Below are 13,996 nucleotides of genomic sequence, written 5' to 3' on the forward strand. Positions count from 1 at the left end.
CTATGACACAAAATTGATAAAATTTTAAAGAGAAACAAAAATGAAGCTGAACTTTTATTAAGATTTGTGAATCTTGACATTTTTAATTAATTTTCGTTCAAAAGATTCTAAAAAAAAATAGTATTATTATATGCGCTCAATGAACTATAAAACATATCTGACACAAAATTGATAAAATTTTAAAGAGAAACAAAATTGAAGTTGAACTTTTGTTAAGATTTGTAAATCTTGACATTTTTAATGGTTAATTTATACATCAATCAAACTAAAATTTCTGCAAAACTTGTTTAGTATAAATGAAATTAGTTTGTGGAGTTTCGCTGTGAATTAGCGGAATTAAAAGATAGGTAGAAATTGCAACACTTTTTATTCCAAGTTCAATTTGATGTATTAAATATGTATAATGAAAATTGATACAACTTAACAATTTAGGGGTAAAATGGTTTTTTATACTAAAAATTGAACTCATATAAACCAAAATGGCTTCTTAAAAGAAAGTATTGCCTTATTATGTTCGGTCTTTTAACTACACATGTAATTAAAAATTTGTAGCTAATTCGAATTGAAGAATGATATAAAACGATCTATTTACAGGTAAGAGAAGTAAGTTGTACATGAGACCTTTCAAAATGTTTATTATCTTCTAGGAAAATGTTAACAAATTAGGTGAAGTGTTGTTTCGTTTTTTGTTTGTGTTGTTTCGTTTTTTTCAGAAGATACTTAATAGTAATAGATGAAGTTAGAGGCATATCTTCAATCGAAATAATGTTTATGCATGCTTAATTCTAATCAAAATTTAAAAGTTATTTTAATATTCGATTGACTAATTAACTTTTTTGTTGATATTTTTAGAAATTTATATTCTGACGCTTTTTCAATGGTGAAGTACCAACTTTGATCATAATGATAGACTTTTTGGAATATCCCTCCCCGTTTTTGCACCTTTTTCTTTCACTAACTAATTTTGTTGCATCTCTTTATCTTAAATCAAGAAAACAAAAATTAACATGATGATAAGTCAAGTCATACCCAAAAAATTAATAGATATAGCATAATGAAAAGAAAAAAAAATACAAACATAACAAAATTTAGATTCTAACTCTCGAAGTCTATCAGTGAAAGTCTATCATGAATAGATTTTGCTATATTTACAATTCTTTAAAAATGTTGTACACTTAATTATTAACTCTTAAAAGTGTTACCCATCGCAATTATCCTAATATTAGTTATGGTAGTTATTTACTATTTTAGCTCCTTTCAATCATTTTCCCAAAATTTTCATGGTATTAGATATAAAGTCAAACACCATTATTTTCCCAATTAATCTAACAATTAGCTTCCTCAAAAAATGCACGTAGAAAAAAAAATCATCAAAATGCAAAAACTACTCTTAAAACCCACATCCCAAATTCACCTGAAGAGTTGGTTAACTACTAAACACATATATTGTTTTGGGTAAACTTCAAGCTAAATACACTAAAAAGAAGCATGGGAGTTGGCCCTCCATGATGAGAATATTTACAAAAACTGATGAGAAGCATATTTTAGGTTACAGGAAACACTTTTGCAAGTACTTTCTAATTCTAAGGTATCATTTCCATCAGAAATACAAATCCAGCATCATTCTTATGCATAGGATTGAAGAAGCTCTACAACAGTGTAGTGTACATTTGTTGGCATTCTACAGATTTCAACCAATCAAACTATGCTTCTACGATTCCCGATATTTTGTAAGGTCGAATGTCAACGTTCTCGAGCAGCTGTGAAACACAAGTGCATTATTTGTTAAGACATTTTGGCCATCCTACCAGGAAACAAGATATTTAGGCTAGACAACAAATGCAACAGAATGATGGCCAAAATTTTGCATATTCGATCATTCAAATACATTTGTGCATGAAATATGTTTTATAAGCTTACCTTCTTTCGCAATCCCGGTAAACCCCTACTAAAGCTTCGGCTTTGTCATAAAAGCTATCCTTCAGTGATATAACAATACTTTGAAAACCGCTGCTTCCATCCACGTCCTGACTCATCCTAGCACCTTCACATGACTTTGAACGAATGAAACCAGCGACCTTCGCAACATTCAAGTTATCTAAGGCAGCATCCACTTCATCCAATATGAAAAAGGGCGAAGGCCTAAAACTGAAATACATTGAACAATGTGAACAGCCATCAGTTGACAGTAATTTGTGGTTCTTGATAAGTTAATTGGCTTTCCCTGGAAATATAAAAAGTGGATCCAAAATACTCTATAAAACAGAAGGTACTTGACGAGCAATGATGTAGTTTAATGAATAATAACCACCAGGCACCACCTTATCCTATTGGCTCAACCCGAGGACATTGACAAGGGAGTCAAGTTTAGTAGAAAATACATAATCAATTAGAGTAATAAACTCGTAAGTCATAAGCAATAAAAACATCCACAATGAAGACTCATAAATGTAAGATCAAGCCTCCATATCATCATACCTATGAATGGAAAAAAGTAATGCTAATGCTGCGACAGTCTTTTCTCCACCAGATAACTGTTCCATGTCACGAAACCGCTTTGTCGGTGGCATAGCAGTATACTTGATACCATGTAAAAATGGCTCATCCTCATTTTCCAAGTTCAAATATGCCGTTCCACCCAAGGGATGTGTGTTACTTTTTGTCAATTGCTTATAAATCTTATCGATATTTCCAGAAATGTGGTTGAAAGCATCCATAAACAACTCATACCTGCAGTTGTCAAGACAAACTTAGCAATAATACGAACTGCAAATAAATGCAGCAATTGAAGAATCAGAAAACTTAATGATTCAAGATTTCTCCAAGCCTTATAACCGGTCATTCAGGTAGGACCATATTGGCAACTAAATAACCAATATGTTGTTGGAGTACCACATCCAAGTATAATAACAGTATTCAGATGTCTCAATAAATAAATTGGAAAGATAAACGTTACATAATAATGAAGCAAAGACGCCCTTACATTGTATGGTCGGTGCTAACATGTAGAGAACAAACGAATATGACCATAAATAATCCAGTTGTGTTCTTGAACTCGACTGGGTTGAAAGATGACACAACACAATTGTTGATTTTATTTAGGTGAATGAAGCCAACTCAGTTATAATGGATGATTAGTTTAAGTAAGAGTGATAGTCTTTTGAACACAATACATACATACATTTCCTACTACAGTTATAGACACCTTCGGGACAAATTACAAATTCCGTTGAAGAAATGGGTCACTATAAGTCAGTAGAGTTTTATGCTTCGCGATGTAACTAATAGACACAAAGATTCAATTAAAAAATCACCTTTTTTGCTTAATAGAATTGAATTTGTCAGCCACCTCTTTCTCCTCTTTTCTAGCGGCTTCAAACTCCTCAGATATTACTCTTTCCTTTTCTTTCAAAGCTTCATATTGATCTAGTGCTTTCAAATTTGGTGCAGTTCTGTCAATTTCTGATACCAGGGCATCTATCTCACGTTTAAACTTTGTCTCAGGTTTCTCTTTATCGGATGATTTCTTATCCAGTTCATAGGATTTAATCAATTGGCTAAAATCAAAAACTGGGCCAGGAGACAAGGATTCAGTCTCCATGGGGTCTGAGATAGTGGGGAGGACTATATTTTCTAATTCACATTTTTCCACTATTTCCTGCTTCTGTGTGATCAGTTGTTCAATATTTGTCTCCTGGAAAAAAAATATGGCAGATACCCATCATGGTTAATTCAATATATACTTATATAACAAATCAAGAGTAAAGAAACACAAAAAAATCTGAATAAAAGAGCAAGCATACAATTATTATATTATATAAAACATTTCAGCAATTTTCACGTTCAAGATTTGATAATTTATGATATATTCATATGAAAAAAGAAAAGTGAAGTGAGTGGTGAAAATGCAATACATCAAGAGGTTGACGAAACTATCACCCATGACCTAATTTAAACGATGCAATAACTTATAACAAAATATTAAAAGAACATTAAAAACAGTTTTAGAACATATAGAAAGAGAGTTAACGATGTTAATGCACTCGTGTTAAATATCTAAAACTATCTTAATATTTTTCTAGTTTCATAACTTATAGAAAGGAGTTTTGTCTCTTTTTTTTTTTTTTTTTTTTTTAGTACAAAAGAGAGTTAGGTATGATTATGCAATTATACGTGTAAAAGAGCACACTCAATACTTTTACATGTATTCCAGCAAAAGAAAAAATGCTTTTAAATGCACCCTCAAATAGTGTTAGTAGTAATTTGGTAATATTAATTTGAGTTGTCAGTTTTTAATTGGTTAAAGGTTTGGAATTAGTTGGCAATTGGTTTCCTTAGTTGCTTAATCTCTTGTATGCCAACCAACTATTTAGATATTACGACCTTTCGTTGAGTGTTAACACGCCAATCCAACACATTAATTATTGTGCTTAACAAGGATTTGAAACAATCTAGCAAGTGATAGAGAGTTGTTCGATATGTATCCGGCACATAGATCTTACACATGCCAGTGTCAATACTTCACTACTGACTACACATATCAAAATTCACTACTGACTACACATATCAAAATCTAGTGAAACGAACCTTAGAATTAATCTGACGATTCAATTTTGATATGCTAGTTGTAGCAACAGATGTTTTCTTCTTCCATTCCTGCATATCCTTCTCGCACTCTTCCAGCTTGGATTTCCACTCTGCAAAGTACAAAGAGAATCTATTACTTAACTAGGGAATAAAGAACAATGAACTATGTTCATATAAACAAACGTTCTTTTTTTGGATGAACTTCAATAGAACCTTCTAGGCTGGAATAGCTGGCAAGAAAGTAATAGAAGTATCTTCCAAGAAAAGGAGTGATATTGTAGTAGGTCTTTTTATGTAGTTCTTTTGCTTGTTTCTGGGTGTAAATGCTTCCCTATTTCATCACTATAGCTATACTACCCTCTTATCCAAGGTTTTTATTTATTTATTTATTTTGGGTAAGTCCTTTGGTTGTGGTCTCTCATGTCATACCATCAATAAATTTTTTCTTATCCAGAAAAGAACTAACAATATTTTCACATAAGAGCACTACACCCGGAAGTTATCCCAACTTCACTCTAAATAAGGGTTGAGTTGTTAACTAGAAGAACAATACAAATCAATAGACCATGTTAATGAAGTTCACCTTGTTGGTGCAACATGAGAAAAATTATATCCGACGTTCCTATACATGAAATGTTCTAATTTAAAAACTAAAATATTTGTTGCTTAAATGACAAACGTACCATTAACCTGAACCCTGAAAGCCATTGCACTTTCAGCAACTAGGAAGTAAGAAAATGTTTCTTTTTTTCTTTGTATAAAAAAAACCTCAAAGGGAAAAAAGTTCATTAAAAAAGGCAACAGCCTACTCGCGGGGGTCGAGATAATCCCCAACCAACTACTTCATATGAGGTTGTCAATCGTTATCAACAAACTAAATTACAAAAGAACTTTTTTGTGTAAAGCAATTCATCCAGAGGCCATATCATTTTAAAGTTTCTTTGTTAGTTAGATGACAAACTCAGTCCATCGTTCTTTTTCTATTGCATGGAGATATAAAACGATGGAAAGAAAAACCCTAGCAGGTGTATCTTTATCAGCAATTCACTCTTTACTACTACTTTAAGGACAAGGTCACTTCTAGCAATATCTCGATGTTCACTACATAGGTCATAGGTAATAAAGTCATTTTACATTTAATAGCAAAACGTTAGTGCACCCCCCTCACATCATCAACTTTTAGCGTACTAACTAGGGTCCCAATTTCTTTTACAACCTTACTTAAACAAGATCTATTATATAGGTTGTACAACTAGTGTCCTTCAGTTCTCAAGTCCCTTTTTTTTTTTAATTGAAATATAGGACTAGATATACATATATTATCCCACATCTCCTCGCAAGGTGTCTGAGACTGTTTTCTGGATCCGCTTGAAGACATAAATTCATCTCCAGCCACCTTTGTGTGGTAGCAGTAACTGAAAGTGGCAATCTTTTAGTTGGAGAAGTTAGAAAGATTTGGAGCTTTGTACTAGACAGGCATAAAATAGATAGAATATTTAGATCATAACATATATTATACACAGGGAGAAAAAGAAAACTACGTATTTGTCTATAGTAAAGTGAATTAAGACTTGTCGAGATTTGAGGTTTTTCTTCATTAAATTTCACTATGTTATTTTTTAAGTTACTTAAATTTATTGTTAGATTTAATTTTTAGTTTAATGTTTTAAGTTGATGTTAAATCTAAGATTTTAGTTTTTTGTTCTCAAGTTTCCTTTAAGTTTTGTGAGCTTCTATATTTAATGTTCTTTGAATTATAAGTTAATGGTGGTTTACATTTGTACCTATATAAGGGTGAACTTTCATGTAAAGTAAGCATAACACTTTTAGTACAACATTTTTTGTAACACATTTCTTGTACAACATTTTGTGTATCACCATTTTGTGTATCACAATTTTAGGTATCACCAACATTTTCTACTTCAATAAGAAGTTTATTCATCCATTGAATTTCACTCTCATTTTTCACTTTAACAAAATATTGGAACATTGATTTGCTTCCACAACATTTATTTTTGCTATCGATTTCATTTTCTCAACAAAACTAAATCATGCTTAAGGTATGTCTCTTTAGCATCTTATTTCCTTGTTTCTTTGTGAAAAAAAGTGCCAATGACTTGAATGTTTCACAAAAACAACTGCAAAACTCTCAAATTGTTTGCAACTGCTACCATTAATATGACCATTAAACTTCTTCACAAACTAGAATGATATTCAAGTTTCTTACCAATTACCAAACTTGCAACTATAAATAGAAGACTCAATTGTAAAAACCATCACAAATATTTGGCAAGATCAGTATTCCTGCAACTCACATGTCAAACTTAAAAAAATCAGATCTCAAGGTTCTAGGCTTTGATGAAAGTTTCAGTGCCCACATAGATTAGCGTTTTTTCACTGCACAAATGCTTAAAAAAAACTCTCTTCTTTTTTTTTTTAATATGAAACAGAGCAAACTCTTTAGAACCTCAATTTTCTATTCCTCTGATCGAAGGTAAAAATGAATTCAACAGTAGAGCCATATCAAAAAGAAAAAAGGAACAAATAAAAATTAGATCTTTTATAATATATGCAAGAACTGTTCTACTCCAGAGTTTAAATAGAGAAAATTTGATACAGTAGGGCCATGCTACAAATAAATTCAAAATATTCAAATAGTAGGTTTTGTTTACAATGGGCTTCATTATTTTTATTTTTATTTTTTATTTTTTTGTTAAAAATGAATAAAATAAATTTAAAAATTGACAATCATAATGAAAGTTTATTGTCCAACAAGACCTTACCAGCCAGTTCCTCCTTCAAGCGATCAATATCATTATGGGCGTTTTCTGCAGTTGATTTGGCATCAGCCTCTTTGTTTTGAATCTTTCTTAAATCATTCTCCAATGCACTCAAAGAAGACTCTAGTTCTTTAATTTGTGATTCCATGTCCCGATTCTGTTCATACTCCAACCTGAGTTACATGTCACGAACGAAATATGTGCTATAAGCAGTGAGTTGTTTCATTTTAACAAGAGAGAACATTTCATAGGGAGGTTAACGAACCATTCATTTACATACAACATTAGAACTGAGGTTCAGCTGAAAGGTTAGCTTAGTTGACCCATTATACTGCTCGATCATATATACAAAAATAACTCAACTTGATTCAAGATATTCTCTTGCAATAACTCTATTTACAAAAAGTGCAACGGCCTATCTTTCTAAGGAGAGCACATGAGCTATGTCATATTCAAGTGCAACATACTATCTTACTCGGCATTCGAGCAATTGGTTTTACAACAATATTTTTCCTAAAATAACAATGTTTTAAAATGAAAAATCATAATCCCTAGAACGATTTTGCACCTAAGAGATGAGACCCATGTCCATTATATACCCAATCACAATGTATAAGGAACAAAAACAGTGTTCATGTTACTTATTTTCTTCAGCATATAACCGCGAGAACTCTAACCATGGTAGGACAAGAGTAAAAAAGAACCTACTGGCCTTTCAATTTTGATAGCTGACTGCTCAAGCTAACGCGTTCATCAGCCATATGCTGTACCGCTTGGAGTTGGTTTTCTTCATATTCTCGTATGTTTGCCACTCCAACAGATTTGCTGAAGTCTCGATATATCCGGTCAACAATTTCATTGATCCTCCTCTCCAACTTGCTAATTTCTGTGTTTCTCTTATCAATCCCATTTTTTAACTACAATAGAAATAATATAACATTACAACTTGAATTACAAAATAGGTTGACAAGTGGTCAAAATATTACCTTCTGAAGTTCAGGACTTATTCGATCAATTTCTTCTTTTATAATTTCTCTCTCTTGCCTCAAGTTTGCAACTTTGTCTTCAATACTACGCTGCAATAACATCTCATAATCAATATCACATCCAATTCTCAGCATTATGATCATTAAAACTTCTCTTCTTTTTTTAAGAATTAGATTTTTCTATACAAGGATTCTGTTAAGAGGACAAGAAAACTTGAAAAAAACTTAGTTTTGCTGATGTCTGGAACTATATATTATTGGAACTTCTCTATGATTGTCAAACACTAGGTGATCATTTCACACAAATACTATCTCTCTCCTAGACTACTCCAACGACCTGATAGCATTTATATGTATGGTGATCTAGTAAAGAATAACATTCTCTCATCCATCACACTTGCAATGCTTTACAGAAATGATTTTTTAAGAATCTCACCATATTACAAATCTCAATGTTAACTTTATAAGCCAAATATTATAATATTTTATTTTTATCTTAGCAAAAATGGATTTTTAAGTCAAATGTTATTCTACTTAAAAGTGTAGGAACTCAGTTCTAGAATTTTTTTTTTTATTATTATTTTTTTAATAATAATAAGAAACCGAACTTTCATTGGAACCCACTTCAAGATCGCAATCACTCAACCTTTGATTTGCTATCTTGAGGTGGGTACCTACCAACACTTTCTAAGAAGGAAAATGAATGAAGGAAGGCCTCTTACTTGATGGTAGAGAGAATTTCCCATCAAGCAGCAAAAAGAAATTTACTAATTTGAATCAAACCAGTCAAGCATCTTGCCAGATACTTCATTGTTGAGTCTAATGTTCCTTCTTCTCTTTTTGGCACTACCAACCAATCACCACCCACCAATGGGCCTCCTCCTATGGGTCCATCCAACCAACCGCCATCCACTAAAAAGCCTTCGCCCCCTCAACATCCGCCTCTAACCTTAGCCCCTGCAAATAACTCAGCTTCATGCAACTCCAAAAAGCCCATCCTAGCCATATGCCCTGCTACCCAGGCTGTCATTATGGAACGAAAGCAGACCTTCCTTCTCAAGGGCACGAGACACTCAACTAAAAACGTGGATGAAGTTTCCCAATCCGAATCAGAACATTTTTCCAGCTCATATACTGATTCTGTATCTAAAAGACAAAACCCATCCTCCCCTCTATCTGCCATCCACCAGGATTTCTAAGGAGATGGCTTAGCCCCCGATCATCAAGCAGATGCAATTGAGGACTTGAAGATTTCTCACCCTCTAGAAGAAAACAACAAGTTTGACCCTTTAGATACAGAGGAAGAAGTCGATGGAACTGATTCTTTACTTCACCCGAGTCTGAAATCACGGGCACCTTGGCTTTGAGAAAATAATATTTGTACCATGACAATTCCTAACAAACCCAGAAGGGAGGCAAATCCAATGCAAAATCCACCAGATTGAAAAGGGAATTGAAAAACCTCACTTCCTCTATTAACTATAACAGGAATTCATTGCTCCCAGTCATAGATGGGTCACCTGTCCCACAATGATTTTCCTTTTGTGAAATGTTAGAGGCCTCTACTCGAGAAAGAAAAGAGCTCTTATCAAGATCTTCTCAACAAAACCAATGCCACCCTTGTCATCCTACAAGAAACCAAAAAGGCTGATAATGATCAACAGTTCATCAAATCCATTTGGAGTTCGAGGAATATAGCTTGGGCCTCCTTGGATGCCATTAACAAGGCTGGTGGTATCCTCATCCTTTGGAACAATCCTTCGACACAAGTAAATGAAGTCATAGAAGGTAATCACTCTCTCTTCACGAATTTCATGGATGGTTACACTTTATGGTTGACAGGGGTATATGACCCATCTGAAGCCAAAGAGAGAGCACATTTTTGTGAGGGGCTTTATGATCTCTCACATTTATGTGACTAGCATTGGATTATTGGAGGAGACTTCAATGTCTCGAGATGGCCATTTGAAAAATCTAGTGGCAAGCTGAGAACTGCTAGTGTGGATCTTTTCAGATTCATTGATGATTGCACTCTCATTGGCCCTCCTCTTTTGAATGGTAAATACACATGGTCCAACTTCGAAGCAACCCCTGGTATGACTTTGATTGATTGCTTTCTCATTTCTAGTCCTTGTCTTAATAAATTCAAGAGTGGCATTGTCAAGTGTCTACCGCAATCCAAGATCATTACTGTAACACCCCGAATTTAGGAGGGAAACATGAATGAACCGAGATCACATCTGAAGGATCTGAGGGATCCTGAGGATATGGAAGTATGGTCAAAAAAGGTTTAAAAGTATTGAAACTCGCTTACTATACCAACAAGGTACACCTTCCTTTTCGATGGCTCAATCATAGGAAGTTTATAGTTAAGCATGCTTAGCTTAGAGTAATTCTATGTTGGGTGACCTCCTGGAAATTTTCCTAGAAAGCATGTGAGTCAAGACAAAGCATACTGAAAGGACCCGTGTTGGTTTATGGAGACAACTTTCACTCTCAGAAGCATTCAAGACAAGTAAGGACGATATTGTCAAGTCACAGGGAATGTCGGGACCATCAGGTACCGAATCTGGATTCCCAATCCTGGTTCAAATCTTGGGCCTGGGGCGTTACAATTACCCTATTCATCTCACTCTTGGAGTGCAAAATTGGGGCCCCGGTTACTTTAAATTTGAGTAAATGTGGATGGATCGTCATTCCTTTGCTGATTTACTTAAGAGATGATGGCTTCAAAATCAGACCTCTGATTGGGCTGGACGTGGCTTTATTAAAAAATTGAAAAATCTAAAACATGTCTTGAAATTATGGAACAAAGACATTTGGTTGCACTCAAACCAAAAGGACAGACTTACTAAATGAACTCAACTGCATTGATGGCTTTGAGGAAGCACACGGCCTTGATCCATCTAGCCAACGGTGAAGGATTGCTTTAAAAGCCGAGATTATGGATCTAGGAGATCATATGGAGACAAAAATGTAAGAAAAAATGGACCAAGGATGGGGATGAAAACAGTAGATTCTTTCACAGAATGAAATCATATTGGAAGAGGAAAAACACTTATATTGAAACTTATCCAGGCAGGGTTGCAGGTTGGTTGATGACAATGACATAGAAGTGTGTTTCTTGATTTTTACCGTGAGCTCTAAACAAACAGCAAGGTGATCGTAACTCTTCCTAACATTGACAATTGGGACCCTTTACCGCAGTGCAAGCACTTGCATTGGAAGCCCCCTTTACTGAGATGGAGATATTGCATGCTATATCTAACTTGGGCAACAATGAGTCTCCTGGCCCATATGGTTATACTTCAGAATTCTTTAAAAAGCAATGGAACATCCTCAAGTGTCATATTAAAGGGGCATTCCAAGACTTTTTTGAGAAAGCCATTATCGATGCCAATCTCAACAAGACTTATATTTGCTTGATCTCCAAAAAGATTGATGCCAAGAGGGATGGGAGTTTTAGTCTTATTAGTCTTACCACATGCCTATACAAGGTCAGCTATTAGAAAAACTTGAGAAACTGCTCTCCCATACTATATCCATGAACCAATTTGCTTTTTGTCTGACGAGATGCCTCCCTAATTGCAAACAAGTTGATTGACTTATATTTTAGAACTAAGGCCGGTAGAGTTGTGATCAAGCTTGATATTGAGAAGGCTTTTAATATGGTGGATTGGGAGTTTCTTGACAATATTACGGTTGCTAAAGGTTTTGGCAATACATGGAGAAGATGGATTATGGATGTATCTCATCAACAAATTTCTCCATTGTTATCAATGGAAGACCTAGGGGCAAAATCAAAACCACTAGAGGCCTCAAGCAAGGGACCTTCTATCCTCCTTTTTATTCACATTGGTGGTTGAGTGCCTTAGTAAGATGCTAATGAAGGGGTCTAACTCTAATTTGATTGAAGGTTTTGGTGTTAAAAACCCACGTCTTCACATAAACCACTTGCAATTTGCAGATGATACAATCATTTTCTCCACTCCCAATAGGGAAAAGTTGACAAGACTAATCGAGATTATCCAGTCTTTTGAACGGATTATCTAATTAGAGTTCATAGGCATTAATTTAGATAGTAGCACGATCAAATCTTTAGCTGATGCGTTCGGCTGCAAGGTTCACTCTTGGCCCTCTACTTGTCTCAGCCATACCCTAAATGGTAAATCTCTCTTCCACATTTTGGGAGCCCATCATCAAGAAGGTTGAGAGGTGTCTTAATAATTGGAATGGTATCAAACCAAAGGTGCTCGAGTCACTTCGATCCAAGCCGCCCTAGGCAATCTACCTACTTATTTCCTCTCTCTTTTTAAGGTATCCTCCAAGGTTGCTAATCGGATCGAGAAACTATACAGAAATTTCCTTTGGACGGTCATAACGATGAAAAAGGAATTCACTTCATCAAATGGCTAAATGTTCAGCTATTTCTGAATGAGGTCTCGATTTGACTAATCTAAAGAATAAAAGTCTATTGGCCAAGTGGATTTGGAGATGCCTTATTGATGCTAAAAATGCATCCCCCTTCAACAAGGTAGATACTTTGAGCAATCAAAAGGCCCATGCATATACATCGTTAAACATATTGATCTCATTCATGGGAATATTGTCAATGTCATCGGCAACGGTGAAGCCACATCCTTCTGGAATGATATTTGGGTGGGAACTTCTCCCCTTAAGAGTGTTTTTCCTAGATTATTTGCTCTTTTCAACCAGAAGATGGCTTCCATTGCTCGTTATTGGAATCATGACTATAAATCGTGGGACCTTGGTTTGAGGCGCAATCTTAATGCAGCCAAGTTTCTTGAGTGGTCTCTTTTATCCACTTCGCTACAACCCCCTGATAGACCCTTTGTGGATGATTCATGGAGATGGAACCTTGAAAAGTTCATTTCACTACCAAATCTCTCACCCAACACCTTGTCGCTGCTCTTAATAAAAATATTTGGAGGTTCTATCCCCCCCCCCCCCCCCCCCCCCCCAAAAAAAAAAAAAGAAGCCTGGTCCTGTCTTTGGATGTCAGTCATGGTAGATTAATACTATTGAAAAGAGAAGAGAAAAAAAAAACACAGATTTACGTAGAAACCCTAGATCAGGGAGAAAAACCACGATAAGAGATTTTTATTCTTTTTAATTTTCTGATACACAGTACTCAACGCAGGACAGATATAAATAACCAAACTGAGAGAAACCCTAGACAGTAGACGTTAAGTAAAAGACTAAAACACCCTTAGGACTAAAACACCATTTCAACACTCCCCTCAAGTTGGGACATAAATATCAATGAGGCCCAACTTGCTAATACAAGTGTCAAACATCTATCTAGGTAACCCCTTGGTCAGGACATCCGCAATCTGTTGATTGGATGGGACATAGGAACACAAATGCTACCGTTGTCTAATTTCTCTTTGATAAAATGTCGGTCAATCTCAACATGTTTGGTTCTATCATGCTGAACAGGGTTATTAGCAATATTAATAGCAACCTTGTTGTCACAGTAGAGTCTCATTAGGTCATGACTCTCTTGATGAAGATCTACTAATACCTTCTTCAACCAAATTTCCTCACAGATACCCAAGCTCATAGCTCTGTATTTAGCTTCGGCACTACTTCTAGCCACGACACCCTGTTTCTTACTCCTCC

The 13,996-nt window shown here is 34.9% G+C and overlaps 1 protein-coding gene across 1 annotated transcript in view; it reads right to left on the reverse strand.

The window, feature by feature from the left end:
- Window positions 1-1,421: 1,421 nt before the first annotated feature.
- The window catches only part of LOC120085932 (structural maintenance of chromosomes protein 1), a 45,992-nt gene continuing 33,417 nt past the window's right edge, over window positions 1,422-13,996 (reverse strand). The window contains exons 12-19 of the mRNA XM_039042258.1: window positions 8,354-8,443; window positions 8,076-8,284; window positions 7,371-7,540; window positions 4,588-4,697; window positions 3,315-3,694; window positions 2,479-2,730; window positions 1,921-2,148; window positions 1,422-1,760 (exon numbers count right to left, since the gene is read on the reverse strand). Of these exons, the coding sequence (XP_038898186.1) occupies window positions 1,712-1,760; window positions 1,921-2,148; window positions 2,479-2,730; window positions 3,315-3,694; window positions 4,588-4,697; window positions 7,371-7,540; window positions 8,076-8,284; window positions 8,354-8,443 (1,488 nt within the window). The 3' untranslated portion in view covers window positions 1,422-1,711. The remainder of the gene's footprint in view (window positions 1,761-1,920; window positions 2,149-2,478; window positions 2,731-3,314; window positions 3,695-4,587; window positions 4,698-7,370; window positions 7,541-8,075; window positions 8,285-8,353; window positions 8,444-13,996) is intronic.

This window comes from Benincasa hispida, chromosome 9, assembly GCF_009727055.1.
Source record: "Benincasa hispida cultivar B227 chromosome 9, ASM972705v1, whole genome shotgun sequence".
Classification (NCBI taxonomy): domain Eukaryota; kingdom Viridiplantae; phylum Streptophyta; class Magnoliopsida; order Cucurbitales; family Cucurbitaceae; genus Benincasa; species Benincasa hispida.